This window comes from Argiope bruennichi, chromosome 4 (assembly GCF_947563725.1).
Source record: "Argiope bruennichi chromosome 4, qqArgBrue1.1, whole genome shotgun sequence".
Lineage (NCBI taxonomy): Eukaryota > Metazoa > Arthropoda > Arachnida > Araneae > Araneidae > Argiope > Argiope bruennichi.
The window spans coordinates 2,976,213-2,995,673 of record NC_079154.1 but is presented as its reverse complement, the minus strand read 5'-3'; the positions used below and the strand labels follow the sequence as shown (position 1 = coordinate 2,995,673).

Genomic DNA, 19,461 nt, shown 5'->3' with positions numbered 1-19,461 from the left:
AAAAGTTCTTTACATTTTGAAGTTATTGTGTTCGTTATAGACAGACCTTCACAGACAGACAGGCAGTTTTCTGCGAATGGATTTCATTGAAAATTTTATTCACAAATTTACTATAAAGACAAGATACCAGATTTCATTCATCTAACTCAAAAGCTTCTTACTTCTCGTGTGCATAGCTAAACATACATCCAAAATCTTGATTTTCGACTTCAGGAAGGTCCATTCTGAATGATCGCGGAAATTCATCAAAATGTGGGCTAAAATATTTTGAAGATGACAGTATTTTCTCTTTCTAAACTTGGTATATGAGAAAGGGAAAATGCTAAATAATCACTTTTACAGAATCTTTGTTTTATGCATTGCAATTTGCTATAGAAATTTTACCTAGCAATGCACATCACACGTCATTTCAGAATTTGCTCCAAAAGCTTTGTATTCTTATCACTAGCTCTTTATTCTTGAAAATAAAACTCACATATAAATCTCGGTGAGAGAAGCAGTTGTGTTGAGCACATGACATGACTCTGTTGTTACTGAACTCTCTGTATCTGAACACATGTTACTTATCTCACCTTTCCCAGGAAGAAATAGATAAAAATTGCAATTACTTTCAACCGGTTTTCTCATTTTAATTTAAATTTTTTATTTTGGGGATGAACGTGTATTAAATATTTTTGGAAATTTGATAATATTTTTTTATTTTTATAAAAAGACCCCAGTAAATTAAAATATGAAATTTTTTCCAGTAATATTGGTTTTATTTATCGGAATCCAGTTTGTTTCATCTGATGAAGACGTGCCAAAAATAGGCTGTCCTCCAAAATATGTTGTCGAACCTTGCGTTTGTGAAAGTGGTCCCCATCCGGTTTTAATATGCAAACATATTGACGACCCTGAAGTACTGGTCAAAATTTTCGACCGTTCAACTCCCTATTGGTACCAAGAGGTAAGATTCATTTAAAGATAACCTTAGAAATGAGTCATTTATGTTTTCATTCTGCCTTTAGATATATTTTTAATAAATGTGTTGTTTTAAATTATTTTGATGTTATTTTTAACATATTTATAAATGTTTCAAATGAATTTTTACACTGAATTGTCTAACTGCTCTGAAGATAAAGTTTTGAATAAACTAAAGTTTCTTTTGAAGATAGTTTTGATGATTTTTATAATGTCATTTAATCAAGCATAATGAATGAGCTAGTTAATCAAGGGAAAATGAATACATTTAGTTGATAAAAGTCTTTATAAGGAAACTGGCCCACAGTTAGTTATCACTTGCAAGAAAACAACAAAATCCTCGAGTAGCCAGCAGTTAGTTGCTATAGTGAACCAGTTTTTGTAGGATACTGGTTAAGTGTATAGCCAGAGGTAGGAATCGATAACTTCTTCAGATTAAAGGTAGATTTACAAGAAATGTTTGTACATCTATTTTTACTAAATTCCATTTTGATCCTTTATTCCCCGCCCACTCCTACCCTTCATCATTCATAAAGCAAATTGAAATTTTTATATATATATATATATATATATATATATATAATCTTACTTTTTATTTTCAACGTAAAAACTATTAATAATCAAGAGTATTCTTCACAGTTACATATTATGCAACCGTTATAACACGACAAATTACAAGCGGCACAGCAAAATTGGACGAATAACAATCGACTGTAGGAATGGGCATTTATACTATGTTTACATATAAAATTTGCAAAATTCGGCTTCATGAATGAATACTTCTTGTGAATGGGTATAGGTATGTGCTCTAAAATAAGAACTTTAAATTTTTATAATTGTTAAGTCCATGAGGGCATTACACTGCTTTTCAGGACAAAAACTGATTGTATATTGAACCTGTCAGTTTGAAAGTACCCGAAAAAATAAATATATTGCATACAGATATTCGAAATTCGAAGTCTTTTAAAGAAAGCTAATTCAAATAAATACATGTCTCATAATCAATATACATTTCTAATTCAAAATTTCAATATTTTCTGATATATTTAACACGAGAAATCTAATTTAATGTTCTTCAATGATATTATGCTTACTCTCTGTGTCGCTGCTGGACCAAAGAAATCTTTCTCTATACAAACAGACTGAATAAATCGACTGGTTAGAACATTTTTAACGAAATTATTCCTTTTTCAGTGGAGTTTTGCAGATAAACCGTGTGATAATATTTTCTATATTTCAGAATTTCAATAAATGCAAACATGAATTGTTTGATACGTCTGAGAAATGAGACATTTTTATATACGTTATAATAGACATTTTTATAGGCATTTTTATTTTAGGCATTTTATTTCCATGAGGCTAACTGGCGAGAATTAACCCCTAAAGTGTATTGTCCAAATGTGGTTCATGCATCGAATTTTTAGAATTTTGAATTTATAACTTGAAATTGTCTTTCACAGATATTATAATTCGAAAATATATAAGTTATATAAAATAGATATTTGCGTAAATAAGATTTATTTGCTTCTTTTTTGGTACCCTATTGAACCAAATGGATGTAACACGGAATAATGCATTAGTTTCCTACTTATTTTAAATAGCTTAAGTCTAATAGTTGCTTCTCAATGTATTGCATTTATGACATTTAAATCTAAACTTTTGTTAATTCACATAGTTACTTAAATCTTTCTCATAAAAAAACACTCCACAATCATGTTTACTTCCCTGCAAATTATATTTAATTCAAACTCATTTATTAACCAGCTGCTAACCCCGCGATTTCAGTGGTTAGAAATGGAAATCAGGCCATTTTCTATTGCATCCCGCGTTTTTCACAGTTTGGATCATTTATTTTTACGATTGCAGATTCTTAGTATCCTGTAACTAAGTTCACTTTGATTGGAAAAAAAATATTTGAGATTATTTGCAAACATCGCATATAAATAGTGATTTTAAAGAATTACTCAGTTAGTGAGTTAACGACTCGATAAATATAGCACTTCCCACCTCTTCATCATAAAATGAGCCGAGGAAGCAACTAGGTCAGTTATATTTACGTCCCGTTTTAAACCCCGTATACTAGGATTATTTTGAGACGGACCTCGTCATTTTGAACCGCGGTTATATGAAGGGGACGACACTTGGGTTATCAGCCACCTTTCCAAACTTCCACACCATGTTTGGCCCCGACAGATTTAATGTGCACTTTCATGACGGCTCTTTTGTAGAGTAGGGTCTTGAACTTGAAACTTTCCGGTTCCGAAGCTGAGACCTTATCACTTGGGTCCGCGGTACAGAGGCCTAGGTCAGATAGGAATTTAAAACAACGACTTTTGCATGTATTTTAAATATACAAAAATCTAAAGTCGGTAAGTGTTACAATCACTAAAGAGTTCAATTTACTCAATGGGTGCGTCTATTGAAAAGTTGCTTGCTAAGTGTCTGTGTCTTGGGAAGGATTAAGTAATATGCGCATATGCATGCATCTCTTTCAACTTCCGTGTATGCAGTCGCACGGACAAAGACAAATGAAAAGTGTAATATTGAAAAAAATGTTCAATTAATTTAAAAGCATTTTCTTGTTACAGTAAAACTGATGACACTTTTTGTGGCGTTTTCTCAGTTCCACCTGGAGGAGTCAGTATTGCAGTATTTGCCCCACGACATGTTTCAAGGAGTTCAAATTCTGAGAATTTATTTGAAGAATGTTACTTTGGTGCAGTTGTTTGACGAACCGCCAGAAAATCTTCAAATGGTCGAAGGTTTGCATATTGAAAATTCTAACGTTTTCAGGTAAAAATTTTGAAAGTAGACATATTTGTTTAACATGATACATTTTCTTTATAAATTATGTAATATATAGATATTATTCCTTCAAGTCCAGGGGAATAATCTGTATTAAATTCAGCTCGATGATAGCATAGTGATTCTAGAGAAGTAAAATAACTATATGTAACGAGAAAAGACCACGTATAGTACAATTGGGCAATAATATTTAGAGTTAGAATTCTCATTTGGAGGAAAAATAAATGACACAGTAGAACGTCGTCTGTGTCATGTGCAAATACACGTAACACACATAAATGATAACTTGGGAATGAGTTAGAAAACAAATGTTTAGTTCGATCTTTCCAAAACTCCGAAATCACATATATCTTTATAATTGCCACGACGAAATCTTGAATGTACGAATTAGGCACTGTAAGGTACGTAGAAAGAGTTCCTTCTTCTAGGTATTGCTCAACACGGGGTAGTTTAGTTATATTAACGCCCCGTTTTAAAGCAATACTAGGGTCATTTGGGGACGGACCACGTCATTTTGATCCAGGGTCAGATGACGAGGGTGACATTTGAGCTGTAACTCCCCTCCGAAGCTTCCACGCCACACCAGGGGAAGGACGTTTAGCTCCGACGGATTTAATATGTACCACACCCGTTTATACGACGGTTCTTCGGTGGAATAAAGTCTAGAACCTGGAACCCTCAGGTTCCGAAACAGAGACCTTACCACCAGGCCACCGCGGACCACTGAATATGGGGTGACTTATACTAAGTGCAACTTTATCAAAATCCATTCATGAGTCCAGACACATTTCTTTAGAAGCCCAGTATAAGCGAATGAAAGGATCTGGACTTTAGAAAGAACACTGGACCTTTACTTAATGACCTGGATAATAGAAAGAATGCTGAATGATAGAAATTCCACATGCGCTGTCGAATACGCCAGGCAACTAATATATGGAGCGGCATAGTGATCATATAGTCTGGTCAGTCCTGTTTCTTTGTTAGTAATGATAAGTGAGGGCTTCATTCCTTTTAGTTTCATAATTATCCTACATAATTATAAACTTAGAGTGGAATTGACAGTAACAGGAAGCTAGACTGTCTTTTCATTATTAGTCGTGGAAGCTCAAAGTTCAGATTTTTTGCTGCTGTAAGAAAAATAAACCAATGAATGACAATTGAAAAAAATTTTTTGAGACTATATTGTTTAGTTAATGAATACTGATATTAATAATGTTCAGTCGAGGATTTTCAATATAGTTTTGTTAGAAATTTCAATCTAAAGTTCAGATTGTCTTGCGGCATCAAGAAAAATAAACCAATGAGTGAACAGGGGGTGTTTTTTTTCTTTTACTTTTCATAATGATAAAATTTATAAAACAAGACCAAACCTAAACATTTTGTGCAATCATTTCTCAAGCCAAACGTGTGCTACACGTTTTTCTGCCATTTTTTATTTTCTGCTCCACAATCTTGTACTAACTTTTACTCCATATCTTTGAAAGTTTTCATGATACGAATGTTAACAGTAAATTTTGCCCCTATGCAGAGTTGTAAGCGGTGTCATTTTATAGTGCATCTTCTAGGTATTATTCCTAGATATCTTATTCCTATCTTTGTTATGAAGTTAGAAGCAGAAGGAGCTAAAACTTTTAATTGGTACTCTGCATATGTGCGGGGTGTCCACTCTGATCATGGCTCAACAATTAATTCCTATATCGTTAAAGAACTACATGTGCGTTTATTTCAGACGATTCAAGATAGTTTAAAGGGTCACTACGATAAAAGAATCTTTAATTATTTATCATTATTTGCTCTATAGGATCGGTGATTAGCCCAAAATAATGAAATTCAAAATTTCATATTTCGGTCCATTTTAATCGCAGAACAGTAGACTTTCTTCTTTAGTTAAACCAATGGAAACATTTTTCACTAAATATGACTCATACCATTGAGAGATTAAAAAAAATATTAAAACATAATTATTTATGTTAAAAAATTTTCTAACTGAAGGAATACAGTACTCATTTCTGACAGTTTAGAATTAATTGCTAGCCCATGACTAAAGTAGTCACCCCGTACCTCGTTTCTTTAAATATATGCCAACTGCTTTTATTTAATAGATGGATAGCATAAAGATAGAAACTAGATAGTTACTTATAGTGAATGGATATATTAAGTTTATTATGTAAATACTAGATATTTACTTACATAATATAGATTATTTTGAATAAATAGATGTTAAATAATGATTTTTTTTATTAAATACGCAATGTGTCAAGTGTTCAATCTCAACAAATGCAGCATAAAATTAATCAAGAGTATCGATTTATTTTGAAGAGGGATGAGTTGGGAACAGTTACAGAATTTCACGAGTCTCAGGCTACTGAGCGTGTACTTCAATATCATACCTTATCTTGGAAGTGAGTTCAGCACGTATGTGTCGGATAGTTTGACTCAGCTCACTCTTTATGACACCCAGACGGAGCTCATCAAACCAGGTAAGAATTCTCTTGCAACACAGACAGGAATGTAATAAATATTAAAATTATCTATTTATTTAACAGGATTTTCATTTCTTGCTTAACGTTCTTTCTGAAATTCTAATTTTAAAATAGTTATGTCAAAATTAATTTAATGATTACATTTTTTTAAAATTATATTATATATATATATATATATATATATATATATATATAAATTGAAATTATGATAGAAATTCGAAGAGGAATTTACCAAAAATAAGGCAAAAGTCCCCACAAAATTTTAATTTATTACATATAACTTTTCATTTCTGCATATTTGAAAGAAACTCTTCTTTAATATAAGGATATTGCTCAATATAGTTTTTATCATGCATGATGCCTTTGCTTCAAAGTTGTTATCGACACTCCAATTCTATTTGAAAAGATTCAGACTCATACTATAGAATCCCTTCTTCAAAGCCCATTTCGCCCCACTAACGAAAACAAATCGTTCTCTCCGAAGGGGCAAAAAAGATGGGACTGTGAGGATAACAGAGACGAGCTGTATGATGTGTGGGAAGGAGAGGCAGCTCTGATTTGGAGATCGCTTCATTTCTGGTCAAAAATGGGAGTGGAGGAAGATGAATGATGACACATAACAGATCTTTGGTCCATCTATTTTCACCGATTTTCTGAGCTTCTTACCTGCACCTTAATGGCTGTTCATATAACATGTGTCTGAGGCTACTGCCGAAGGTTATTGGCCGGCACCCTATTCGCTGTGTGATTATTGAAAAAAGTTTTATTTTTTAATTAATTCTTTAAGTATTATCGACCTCTGGACTGCATAGAGTTGCGACCATAAAACTCTTAATGTGCCGCTCTCCAGCCACAGTAGCGTAATTTTTCACAAAATCAAGGATAATTACCTTCATTATTATAAAAACCAAACAATATTTAGTGCGCAGATCGCTAGCTCCTGAATTACCCAGACTTTGGAAAAGATGCGAATCCCACAATTATTTTTTTTTTTCGTTTTCTATATATCTAGCCAATAAGAAAAGTAATTATTCAATTGGCTTAAAGTTTCTTATTTTGACTTTTTTGTTTCCAATAGAACTAGCCAATAAGAAAAGTAGTTACTCATTTGGTTTAAAACCTTTCTTGAAAATGAGAGTAAATTTCCTTTCTAAATAATTTATCTTGCTTATTGGGTGTTAATTGCACAGAGAAATGCCTTCCAAACTTTTCAAAATCCAATGTCTTTCATTATTTTCCGTAAGGAATTATCACTATGTTCCAACTTGACAGCAAACATGAATTATAATTTGATTTCCTATCCGCATCGACTAAAAACTCTGTGATGATTAATAGTATCAAAGTTCACACATAAATCCAGTTTTTAATCTCTTACGAATGGGTTAATTATTTCAAAAAAATAAATAAATAAATATTTCGTTTCTCTTAAGGCAAGGAAATTTAATTATGAATTTAAACAGCTGTGTACAAATGTCCACAAATTAAAAAAAAATAATAATAAAAGCTCTGATCTGAAATTTCTTTTATTGATTTAAAAAAAAAAGCTATGATTTGAAAACACGTAATATTATCAATGTTATTCTTCTTATTTTTATATTCGTAATAATTTACATAAAGTTGCAAAAATACAATTTAGTTTTAGAAAAGCATATTAATAAAAAGAAAGTAAGTCCATGAAATTAAATTTCTTTATTTAATCAACAAATACGAATGTGCTTTTTTTATAGTGTATTAAAGAGAATTTATTTTATTTTTTAGGGTCCTTGATGAAGTATAAAGATTTAGATAAAGTCGCCATTGATGCCTGTGGAATAACAGAGCTCACTCGAAAGATTTTTCCACGACCTTTTAATGGCAGATTCTTGTATTTTAAGTAAGTCATGATATTATTATTTTTTTTGTAAAACATCTTATTATTTTATAATTTCAAATAATATCTTTAGATCAAATTAAAATTCAAAAGATTAACTTTTTAGTAAAACTGATTTTATTTCTGTATAATTTTCTTATTATTTTTAACACATTTTACAGATAGTGGAATAAATTTTCACGATCTATACAAACGTCCCGTGCTTTGCTTTAAATAAGAAAAAGTAAATTTACATTTAAAAAACAGGATATATTTCTAAGATTTGCTTAGGTACTTTTTTTGTAAATTTAAAATACTTGCATTTAATACTATACTTGCATTAATACTAATACTATTTTGATATAATTTATAAATCTGAAAACAAGATTTAGAAATGGGCATGAAATATTATTACAAAAATTCAAGATAATAACATAAATTATGTATTTGTTTTAACATGATGGGATTATCAATGTTTCGTAAAAGAGAATTGAATTTTTAAGGATTATTTTTACACTCACCTAGTAATAAGTACTAGATTGTATGTATGAATACCCATTTCGAATGTGCGCCATAAAGTTAATATACGATTAAATGAGCAGCCAAATAACATAATAACTGAATCGATTCATCGCCAATCGCTGACACTAAGCCAACTGGGTCTTTAATCATTATGTCCTTTAATCCACATTTACACACAAAAATACTTAATGTAAATTTACCTTTACACATATAACATCGAAAATTATAATTTATTTCCTGAGAAAATAAAAAAAATGTAACAAATAGGCATTTTAATAGAAAAAAAAATTCTAAATAATGTTCATTTCTGATTTTCGAATAAGCTTTTCCATTATACATATTTTACGCTATTTTATATTTTATGTCTATGAAAAAAAAAAACTTTTATATTGATAATAATCCAAGAAATGTGCATCAAAGCTCATTTCGATGAAATTCTCTATTTGGCATTCCCCAACATATTATGATGAAATAAATTTTTCTTAAGTTTCCATCCTGAATGAATGCTGGAGGAACGCCACTGAAATGGTGACACATTTTTATTTAGTAGCATTTGATAGTATAAAAAGCATTAATAATGTAAAATATCTAAATCTACTGTACTGAGCCCTACGGGATAGATAGAAATACATTGTTGTAATAGATGTTTCGGGTAAATGTCCACCCTTGCGAATGTCCTAAGGATTATCAAATTCTGTTCCACATTTTTTAAGTGACATAAAGAGCTTCAAGCAGTCAGTAAGAAATTGGATACTAGGACTTACAATCTCTAGGATATCCTTCTAGAAATGGGATATTTCTAATGCATATAAAAAGATGCCTGCTTTTTACCAGAAGGCACCATTCACGCTACATAAACACACCAAAGAAATTTTTATAAACATGTAAGTCGAAAAAAATCTTTAAAATCTGTGATAAGTAATCATGTGAATGAATGAGGATATTGTTGCCCTTAAGCAGTCCGTTCTTTCTTTTTGGAAGCAGCTTTCTCTTATACAAGAAACACTTAATTGCTACTTTTAATAAACATTATTTAACATATTATATGAACAATTGAATTCTCGAATGTCTTTGAATTTCAAATAAGCAGCTAAAATAATTTTAGATTCTGTAAAACTTTACCCTTATTTATGCTACATAATTTTGATAATTCAGCAGACCGTGTAGATTTACATAAAGCTAGAAACGAGTCATTAAGTAAAACTTAAAAAACAACATACTGAACTAAAAGTAAACTTGTTGCATATTTATTAAATCGAAATTAGATAAACCTAGTTGAATATGCAAAATTTAAAAGATTTTTAACAAAATATTTTAAAAATAAAAAAAATGTTAAAACCTTTAAAAATTATTATATATATCTATATATATTCTGATTTGCTTTACTTTTTTAGTGATAACAAGCTTTCATCTATACCTGATGACTTATTCACAGACATGCCAAACCTTCACACTGTGGGACTTAGAGGAAATCAGCTCAGAACTGTTCCTGCCATAGCATTTGAAGGCAGTTTTTCGAAACTGAAATTTTTGTGGTTAGATGGTAATTGGAGTTATAGTTAACTTTTTTATTTGTTATCTATTCGTATATCTTTGTCAAATAATCTTTTCCCTGTACATTATCTGTTTGTTCATTTTATTTATGAAATAACTTTGTTTCATTAAAATTATGTTTTGTTTTCAGTAAATATATTTTGCAAGTCTAAAATTTTATAGGATTTACTGAAATAGAATCATGCATCGAAGCATCGTAATTTTATGCAAATTTCAGGATAAATATCGATTTATTGAATTGCATATAAAGAGATGCCGTAAAGTCATGAATTTAAGAAAAATTATTTTAACATTTGTTCATAACTATTATTAAAATTAATATATTAATATCTTAAAAGCAGTAAATAAAAATGGACGTGTCTTTTTAGCATTCTTGTATTTAAGAGATTTTTTTACTGAAATTTTTTATCAAAATAAAAACGTGTGCAAATCAAAAGCTATACAAATAAGGTCAAGCAAAATATAATTTCTCATTATTAATAAATATTGAAGGTATCACGGTGTGTTTGAAATCTTAATTTTATTAAATTGTTTCTATCAGTCTCATATTTTCATGTTTTTGATTTTATTTGCAGAATTTTCAAAAATAATATTTCTTACTTTAAAGTACACCGATAAATGCATGTTTTCAAAATACTTCTTTATTGTTAACAGTATTCTGATTGATTTATCAAAAGCCATGTATAGATTTCATATATGGATATAAAAATTACTTGGAATCAGTAAATGTAATATTTCTCGTGGATTAATTTTTTAAAATTAAAATGACCTGGATTCCTTCGTTTGATTTGATTGTTCAAAAGTTTAAAATTAATCAGAAAGGGTTTAGGGAAAAAAACGGGGTTAAAACAACATATAATTCTTAATTAATAATTTGTTATTCATTGTAATGTTTTTCTAATGTAGAATTCTTCAAATAACAGTAACTTTTTATCTGTTCATTTCAAATAATAGTACATTTTCATGCTTTAATTGTTTTCTGAGATACTATTTAAGTCAGAATATAAAAACAGAAAGAATTCAAAACAATAGCTGGAAAATGGAAAGTTCTAACAATTTTTCTCAGCACACTTTTGATTTCGATTGATGCTTCATGATGCTTTGGCACAAATAGGATTGTTTTAAAGAGAATCACCAATAATACCATAATAAATCTGAACATCCAGTCAGCACCTCGGTGTCAAAATTTTCCAAATTAACACGATTGAAATAATTTTCTCTTATGCATCATATTGGAAAGGGAACCATTGATTGGTTATCAAGTCTCCAGCATCAGACAGCAATATCAGATAAACCGTTCATCGCAAAAGTTGAATAGTTGTAAAAAAAAAGTCATTGCAAATTGACCAAAGATGGTCAGCTGAGCCACAATGCCATCAGGTTTGATTTTCAAGTAACATTCTTTGTCCACTCTTCTTGACAGCCAGGCATTCCCTTTTATCGTAATGACTTCAAGTTTGGATAAAATAATAACAGTGATGATTAAATATCAAGTTACTTTTCAGAATATAGGCAAGAGGTATCCTCTTACAGGAGGAGTTTGAGGAGAACACTAGTAATGGCTTCTTAACTTTTATTTATGAATAAATATCAAGGGGCTAGAGCTGATTTCTAACGAGGCACAATAGGCAGTTGCCATCGGAGAGAGGGAGGGCACCAAGCGAACCCATTAAAATAAGGCAAGCAAATGCAAAATATGCGAATTAAAAATTTGTAAAAGGAAATTCTTTGAACTATAAAATAGAAGAACTGAAATGATAAAATATGGGAATCTTGTAACTGGCAAATAAATTCCAATCCGAATGTACTGACCAAGAAATGATCAGAAACGATACAAGATAATTATTTTGATAAAATATCGATAATTAATATTTTGCATTTTATACCAAATATTCTTTTTTCTCTTTTTTATAGGTAACCCCTTACATTGCGATTGTAGAATCCTATGGCTCATTAAAAATAAGCCATTTGATCTCCTTGGAATATGCTATTCTCCCAAAATTTTTGAAGGAAGGAAATTAAAAGATATTCAAGCAAGCGAGATGGTTTGCCCGTTGCCGTGAATTAACATTATGAATAAAGACTGACTGTACCAGAGATATGCCTGGAAAATAAAATAATTTCTTTTCACTGTGCAACATTAAATATTTATTTTATTAAAAATGATTCATACGAAATATTTTTATTACCAAACCAATTATGTTTTCCGTGCTATACATTCTTGAAATATTTTAAAATCATACAGCAAAAATAACTTTCATATTTCACCGCAGATAGTTATTGCTGGTAAACAACCAATATTTTTAATTCCACTTTTTTACATATCGTTAATAAAAGTAAATGCAAGACAACTGTGCTTCATGGGTTTAGAAAACCTTGAAATAATAAATTTTAGAGCTAAATAAATTGAACAAAAGTAGCTTAAATCAATGAAATTAAAAGATATTTACACATAGCAGAAACGTTTAAGATTTCAGTGAAAGATACAACGCAGTTCTTAGAAAGTTGATTAATTAATAGATTCAATTTTCATTCACTTTCAAAGAGGAAAAAAAATGTTCATTGTTGAAAAATTGTGACGAAAAATTTTATGTTACATTTTTACAACTTGCTACAACGTAGTTTTTCGGATTTCTGTTTCTTTGCTTGCTTAAAATGATTTCTACTCAGCTAGTTTGTGTAAATGATTAATGAACATGAAATATCTACTAGGCGGCATCTTTAGACAGATAATCATCAAGATTATTGAGTATCTAAGCTCCCGAAAAAGGGTCACATAAATTTCTTATTATATCATTAAAAATATTTTATCACATCTATTCTTATATATTAATATTAATTCTCGTTATTTCAATTCTTATTTTATCAAAATTAAAACATTTTAGATTTACTTAATTTAAATTTGAAAAAATTATTTTTCACACTCTCCTTTTTGTAGCATATTTGCCTTCCTGCTATTCTATATTACCACTAGGATTACCAAAGTGTCATTTCAACTCCTCTGAGAAAACTTTTCGCTAATTTTCCTCAAGAAAATTATTGCCGTATCTTATGAGTATATTTTAATTAGTTTTTACTCACATTTGGATAATCGCAAATCTTATCTTTTTCTTTTTTTAGTTTCGGAGGAATGTATAAACCGTACCTACTTTTACCGAAGTGGCCATTTTGACATCCGAATAAATATTGTTGAGAATACGTACATTTGTATTTAAATGTGCAAAGGCTTGATAGGGACGCACATAGATATAGGTATAAACATATAGAAATATGTGTATAAGAAGCATGAAGACCAAAGCCAGTCAATTAGAAGCTATTATAGTTTGTTCGTAAGAAGACGTGTGAGTCAATGTTTTGGCAGAAGATGATGGTAGAAGAATAGATGATCTTGAAGATCTAGATAATAAAATAAACACTTTTTTTTTGTAAGTAAACAAAGAGGAACTGCTTTTTCATTACACTAAACCTCAACTAACCTGAACAAATACATTTTCTACTCCAACCTCAATAAATATATAAAAGTTTTTTCTACATTAACTTCATAATAGATAGGTCAATTTGTATTTTTTTTTCTAATTAAATGCCGAAAGGGATCATTTTGGCTTCTTTGGTAGAAATAGGGATGTCAATTCATGGTAAACCTAGTGTTAAGCTATTTCAATTGGATGATATTCTGTACACACGAGTTCTTTCTTCATGAATCACATATTCCTAGCACACGAGTCTTCAATTATTTTTTATATCTTTTTTCTCGCTTTCGAAAGGAAAAAAAAAGGAAACCCATCTATACCAACATGCTATTGATATGGCTGTGGACGTCTCATGGCAATATAGATTGCTTTAAATATGCTTCACACTTTTCAGGTAGGTATATGATCTGAGAATTATAAAAAATATTTAAATCACTTTTAACATTTTAAAAAAATTTGAACATACTCAAAATAAACGATTTTTTTTTTATTTCAGCAATTTTTAAAATGATTTATTTATTATAATTACATTTTCGAAATGATTTTTCAAAACAATAAGGATTACACATCATCAACAAATTTTCATTTATTTTAAGAAACACATATAAGAAAATGATTTATTTTCAACAATCGTAGCCTAGAGTTACTCAAGTATGGACACATTTTTCCAATACCTACAGTTAATTAAATGAAAGAAAATTTTTCAAATCCTTACAAAACATTAAACATTTTCTTTCTTGTATGACTTTGAATTTTATTTCAATATTTTTATTTAAGAGATATTTCACATTTACAGATTTCTGTAAAAAAATTTTAAACTCAAAATGAAAGCTGTCGAATGAATCACTCAAATCTGCTGAGCTGCAGTTTTGCACACTTTTATGTTCTCGCTGATAGTATTCTATATTATCAGAGACTAATAATAAGTTGAAAAATAAACTTAACTTTTCATAGTGAAATGATAGTGATTTTGCGAAAAATTTATTTGAAGATTCCATATTATGGATAATAGCGAATTTTAAATTGAAGTGCAAGAAGCAAAAAATTTAAATAAAAAGATTCATACTTTTTATTGCAGTAATAAAAATGTGTCATTAAAAAGTATTTTATTCCATTTACGTTAAATCGAGTTCTTTTTTTCAACTGAATTAATTTATTACTTTTAATTAGATCTTATTTATGTAAGAAATGAAACGCTCCTATTTATGTCAGAACTAGAGGATATCTACAAAAGTTTCAGTTAATCCGATTTTTTTTATTTACAAGCTATTTTGGATTAAATATATCAATGACATAATGAATTACAAATGCAAGCATACTGCATTCGACAAATCTCTGATTTCTAATTTTTTTAAAAATTAAAAACCACCTTATTTATGCCTAAGTTTATCGAAGTTCAAACTGAGTTTGTTACGATTCGAGCACAAAAAGGAATAGGGCCGATATATTTTTTTCATAGTTTTGGCGTCTTTTTAAAAGAAAGAATCTCTTAAACTGGAAACACAGAGTTTCCAGAGTCAAAAGATACCCTTCACCCATGTATTTGCAATTTTATGTCAAGACATGCTTACTTCTCTAGCCAAAATGAAACTGCTTCCGAAGTTGTAAGAAAATGTTTCATTACAACTCAAGTCTATGAATCACAAAAGTAAGTCATAATTAGAGGAATAGTTGAATACCCACTTTATCATAAGAAAATTGTGATTTCCTTTTAAACAGCCTGAAGTTTGAATATTGAATCAGGGTAAGTCTATGAATCACAAAAGTAAGTCATAATTAGAGGAATAGTTGAATACCCACTTTATCATAAGAAAATTGTGATTTCCTTTTAAACAGCCTGAAGTTTGAATATTGAATCAGGGTAAGTCTATGAATCACAAAAGTAAGTCATAATTAGAGGAATAGTTGAATACCCACTTTATCATAAGAAAATTGTGATTTCCTTTTAAACAGCCTGAAGTTTGAATATTGAATCAGGGTAAGTCTATGAATCACAAAAGTAAGTCATAATTAGAGGAATAGTTGAATACCCACTTTATCATAAGAAAATTGTGATTTCCTTTTAAACAGCCTGAAGTTTGAATATTGAATCAGGGTAAGTCTATGAATCACAAAAGTAAGTCATAATTAGAGGAATAGTTGAATACCCACTTTATCATAAGAAAATTGTGATTTCCTTTTAAACAGCCTGAAGTTTGAATATTGAATCAGGGTAAGTCTATGAATCACAAAAGTAAGTCATAATTAGAGGAATAGTTGAATACCCACTTTATCATAAGAAAATTGTGATTTCCTTTTAAACAGCCTGAAGTTTGAATATTGAATCAGGGTAAGTCATTTTATTCTTATCTCAAACATTAATGCGTCTATGTTTTCCTGTTATGTGTTTTGAAAGAAGTTTCTCAAAAAGTCTGTAAGTTTGCTGATTTTGCCGTTTATATCATAGTGATCATGTCAGAATGCCAACCTCAATAATTAAAGGTTTTATTGAAAATAAACAGTTCTTGAACAAACTTTCCAAAACATTTTCTAAAAAATGTGCTCCATAAAGTATCTCATCCATTTAGTGTTGCGATGGTTCAGTTTTATGATAGAATGCTCGAAACTCGATTCTACCAAGAACTGCCGTATAAGATGCCGTTTGAATCAGATTTATCGAATAATCTACCCTAATGTCCATAAAACTCTTAATTTTTAAAGTCCATTGAAAGCTCATCCATTAAGCTTGTTCATAACAATAACAATCAATATGAAATTCATTCCTAAACGCATAAATTTCGGCAACAAAATTCGATCTTGAACTGAATTTTAGTTCTGAAATATCTTTGTTTAAAATCTATATCCGTCTATGTATGTTCTTTTCTACTGTTAAAACTCAGTAAAGCCAACATTTTCAATAACAGTTTGCTTAGAATTGCATTGAGTGATGAATAGAACCAAATTACTTGAAACTTGGACTTGACTAATAATATGATATTTTAAATTGTTCAATGATATCAAATTCTTTTTCTTTCCCCAAGTTTCGCAACGATTTCTAAATATAAAGTAAAGAGGTATGTGTCTCCCTTTATTATTTGATGATGAAACTGTTCCATTATTAGGCTCTTAATTTGCGTCCTGGAATAATAGGAATAAAAAAAATATATATAATTTTAAAACCACTTTTTTCGGCATTCGGAAATGGACCATTTTAAATCAACAAAGAAAAATGATTTCACAATGGATTGATTTTCAAAGAAGATTTATTTTCTAAAATTTGACTTTATGAGAATTTTATTTGATGATAAAAATACTAAATAAAAGTAGAATTTGTTTTTTTAAATTTGCATAAATGGTTCTAATGGTAGATAAATATGTTAAAATAACCCTTTTTTGCCGAAAATATCGAAATTTTTTAAAACTCAATATATTTTCTAAATTATTTTCTTTATAAAATTTTTTAAATTTGTTTCTGCTATTATACGTCAGAAGTAGTATTCATTTTTTATGTCTGCATAATTAACATTTTAATACTATTTTACATCTTTAAATGTTTTTTTTCTCAAATTCTCCCATTTGATAAAATTATCTTACGGAAAACCTCATATAATATAATGCATATCTTTCAGTCTAATTTCACCAGTAGGCAATTTAACAAATCTGCCTTGCATTTTGACGACGCTAATATAAATTAATCTCTTTTAACTATTTATTATGTACAATCGAAGAAAAAGAGGAGCTATCGGACATTTTTTTCTAAAAAATATTCCTACATGAAATGCTAAAGATGTTGAACGAAAATGTTCATAGAGAATCGCCATATTATTTAAAACTGCATAAAATTTGAAATTTCTCATGGCGACACCTTTTATTGATGTCAAAAAGTTCAAATTTTTCTTAATGTGTCATACAACGAGTGATATTTGACATTTTTTGTTAAGCGGTCGTTTTTTCATTTCGTTAAAGGGCTGCGGTGACCTGGTGGTAAGGTCTCGGTTTTGGAATTGGAGGGTTTCAGTTTCGAGTCCCAATTCCACGAAGAACAGTCGTTTAAGCGGGTCTGATGCACACTAAATCTGTCGTGGTCAAACGTCCTCTTGCTGGTGTGGAAGTTTGGAGAGGAGGGGGCCAACTCAGGTGTCATTCTCGTCATCTGGCACCAGTTTAAAATTATGAGGTCCGTAGCAAAATGGCCCTGGTGTTGCTTTAAAACGGGAAGTAAATAATTTCCATATTTCTTCAAGTAGGATTTAGATATTCTCTGAATATAAGGAAGAGCATTATTGTGAGATTTTAAAATCACAATTTATATATTAAAATCGATTGCTGCTCATGCATGACAATATATTTACAATAAAAATTTCTGCTAGAAGTTTGATTCTTTTCGGCGAAGAAATATCCAAGAGCATTGAAAATTTTGTCTAAATTGCACTTGAGCCTGAATCGATATTACATTAAAAGCATCACAATGGAAAATGGTTTGTTTCAGTAAAATAAATAAAATTCGAGAAGAATTTTATTGTAAGTGAGATATTAATTTTAATGTCAAAATTAATATATTACCGATAAAGAGAGAAAATGCTGGCTGTCTTTCATTTTTTTTGCCCTTTATTCTTGCATTTCTTTATAAGTATATATTATTTCTATCCCCATTACTTTCTATTCATAAACAGACATGAAATAATACGCCACTTTATTTTATGAGCATATAAAAAATGCATCGTTTTAGAGACAATGTAGAAAATTTAATTCTACGGGGAAAACTATTCTTAGAAATGAGCTGAAATTCTGCACAGACAATAAAATGAACCTGACCTTCGATTAACCAAACTTTAACTGTGTTGCTTTTAAAATGTTTTAAATTTTAATAGTGAACTTCTTTTAAGCATATTGAGAATCGTTTTCAATAATAAACATGGGGGCAAAAGGTATAGAATACCTTATATGTTAAATCAAAACTACATTAGGTTAGCAGCTATATGATTTTTTAAGACATGAATAAAATTCTAATTTTTTTAACATTAGAAACTAAGGCTTTTATTAGCTCCTCATTTCGAAATGATTATGCCTATGCAAATGAAATTTGGGTTCCGGGAAAACTTTTGTTGTAGTTTTAAAATTTGATTTCAAAAAATGGGTATGGTCCTTAGAAATTCAGAAATTTATTCCTATTTCAATATATAGACTGCCCTTACATGAGAACTTTTTAAAATAAGTCTTTAAGAATACATTTATTTATTTCGAATCATATCATTTTTATTATACAATGGATGATGTTAAAATGAAGCTAGATGACTCTTCTTTTCCGTGGCTATACAGCGGTAGCCAATAAATGCACGGATATTTTAATTCTCTTATAATGTTACATACATTTGAATCGATTTTTTCATTTATTTTTACGTTTGACGTTGTAGACGTCTTTAGTTACAAGTTGTTAACGGATTAAAAGGATCTTAATGTTGTTTTAATGCTTTTTAATGAGAAAAAAATCTCATGCATCTTTTTAGTCGAATAGCAATATTTAAATATCGAAGAGAAATACAGTTTGTTTCCTAATTCAAGGTCTATGAAATAACTTTTTAACCTATTGACAAAATTTTGAACAAATCCATCGGTAATTTTTCACGTAGAAAGTTTTTGCTTTGTACCGTTATTTAGTCAAAAAAAAAAATCTTTCAATTTTTAAAACAGTTTTGTCTTTTAACTAATGTATCTTTATTTTATATATGTTCTTCCAATCTATTTTATGCAAAAATTAAATATATATATATATATATAACTATTTTATGCCAATTACAAAAAAATCTTATCTAACAAAGTCACATACCTTAAAAATGTT

At 29.5% G+C, this 19,461-nt stretch overlaps 1 protein-coding gene across 1 annotated transcript; it reads left to right on the top strand.

Annotated features, from left to right (window-relative positions):
• Positions 1 to 586: 586 nt before the first annotated feature.
• Positions 587 to 12,311, top strand: LOC129965405 (slit homolog 2 protein-like). The gene is made up of 6 exons (XM_056079256.1): positions 587 to 946; positions 3,584 to 3,753; positions 6,085 to 6,245; positions 8,007 to 8,121; positions 10,014 to 10,162; positions 12,088 to 12,311. Exons 1-6 carry the CDS (start codon positions 731 to 733, stop codon positions 12,234 to 12,236), a joined length of 960 nt encoding a protein of 319 aa, XP_055935231.1. The 5' UTR covers positions 587 to 730; the 3' UTR covers positions 12,237 to 12,311.
• Positions 12,312 to 19,461: the final 7,150 nt, after the last annotated feature.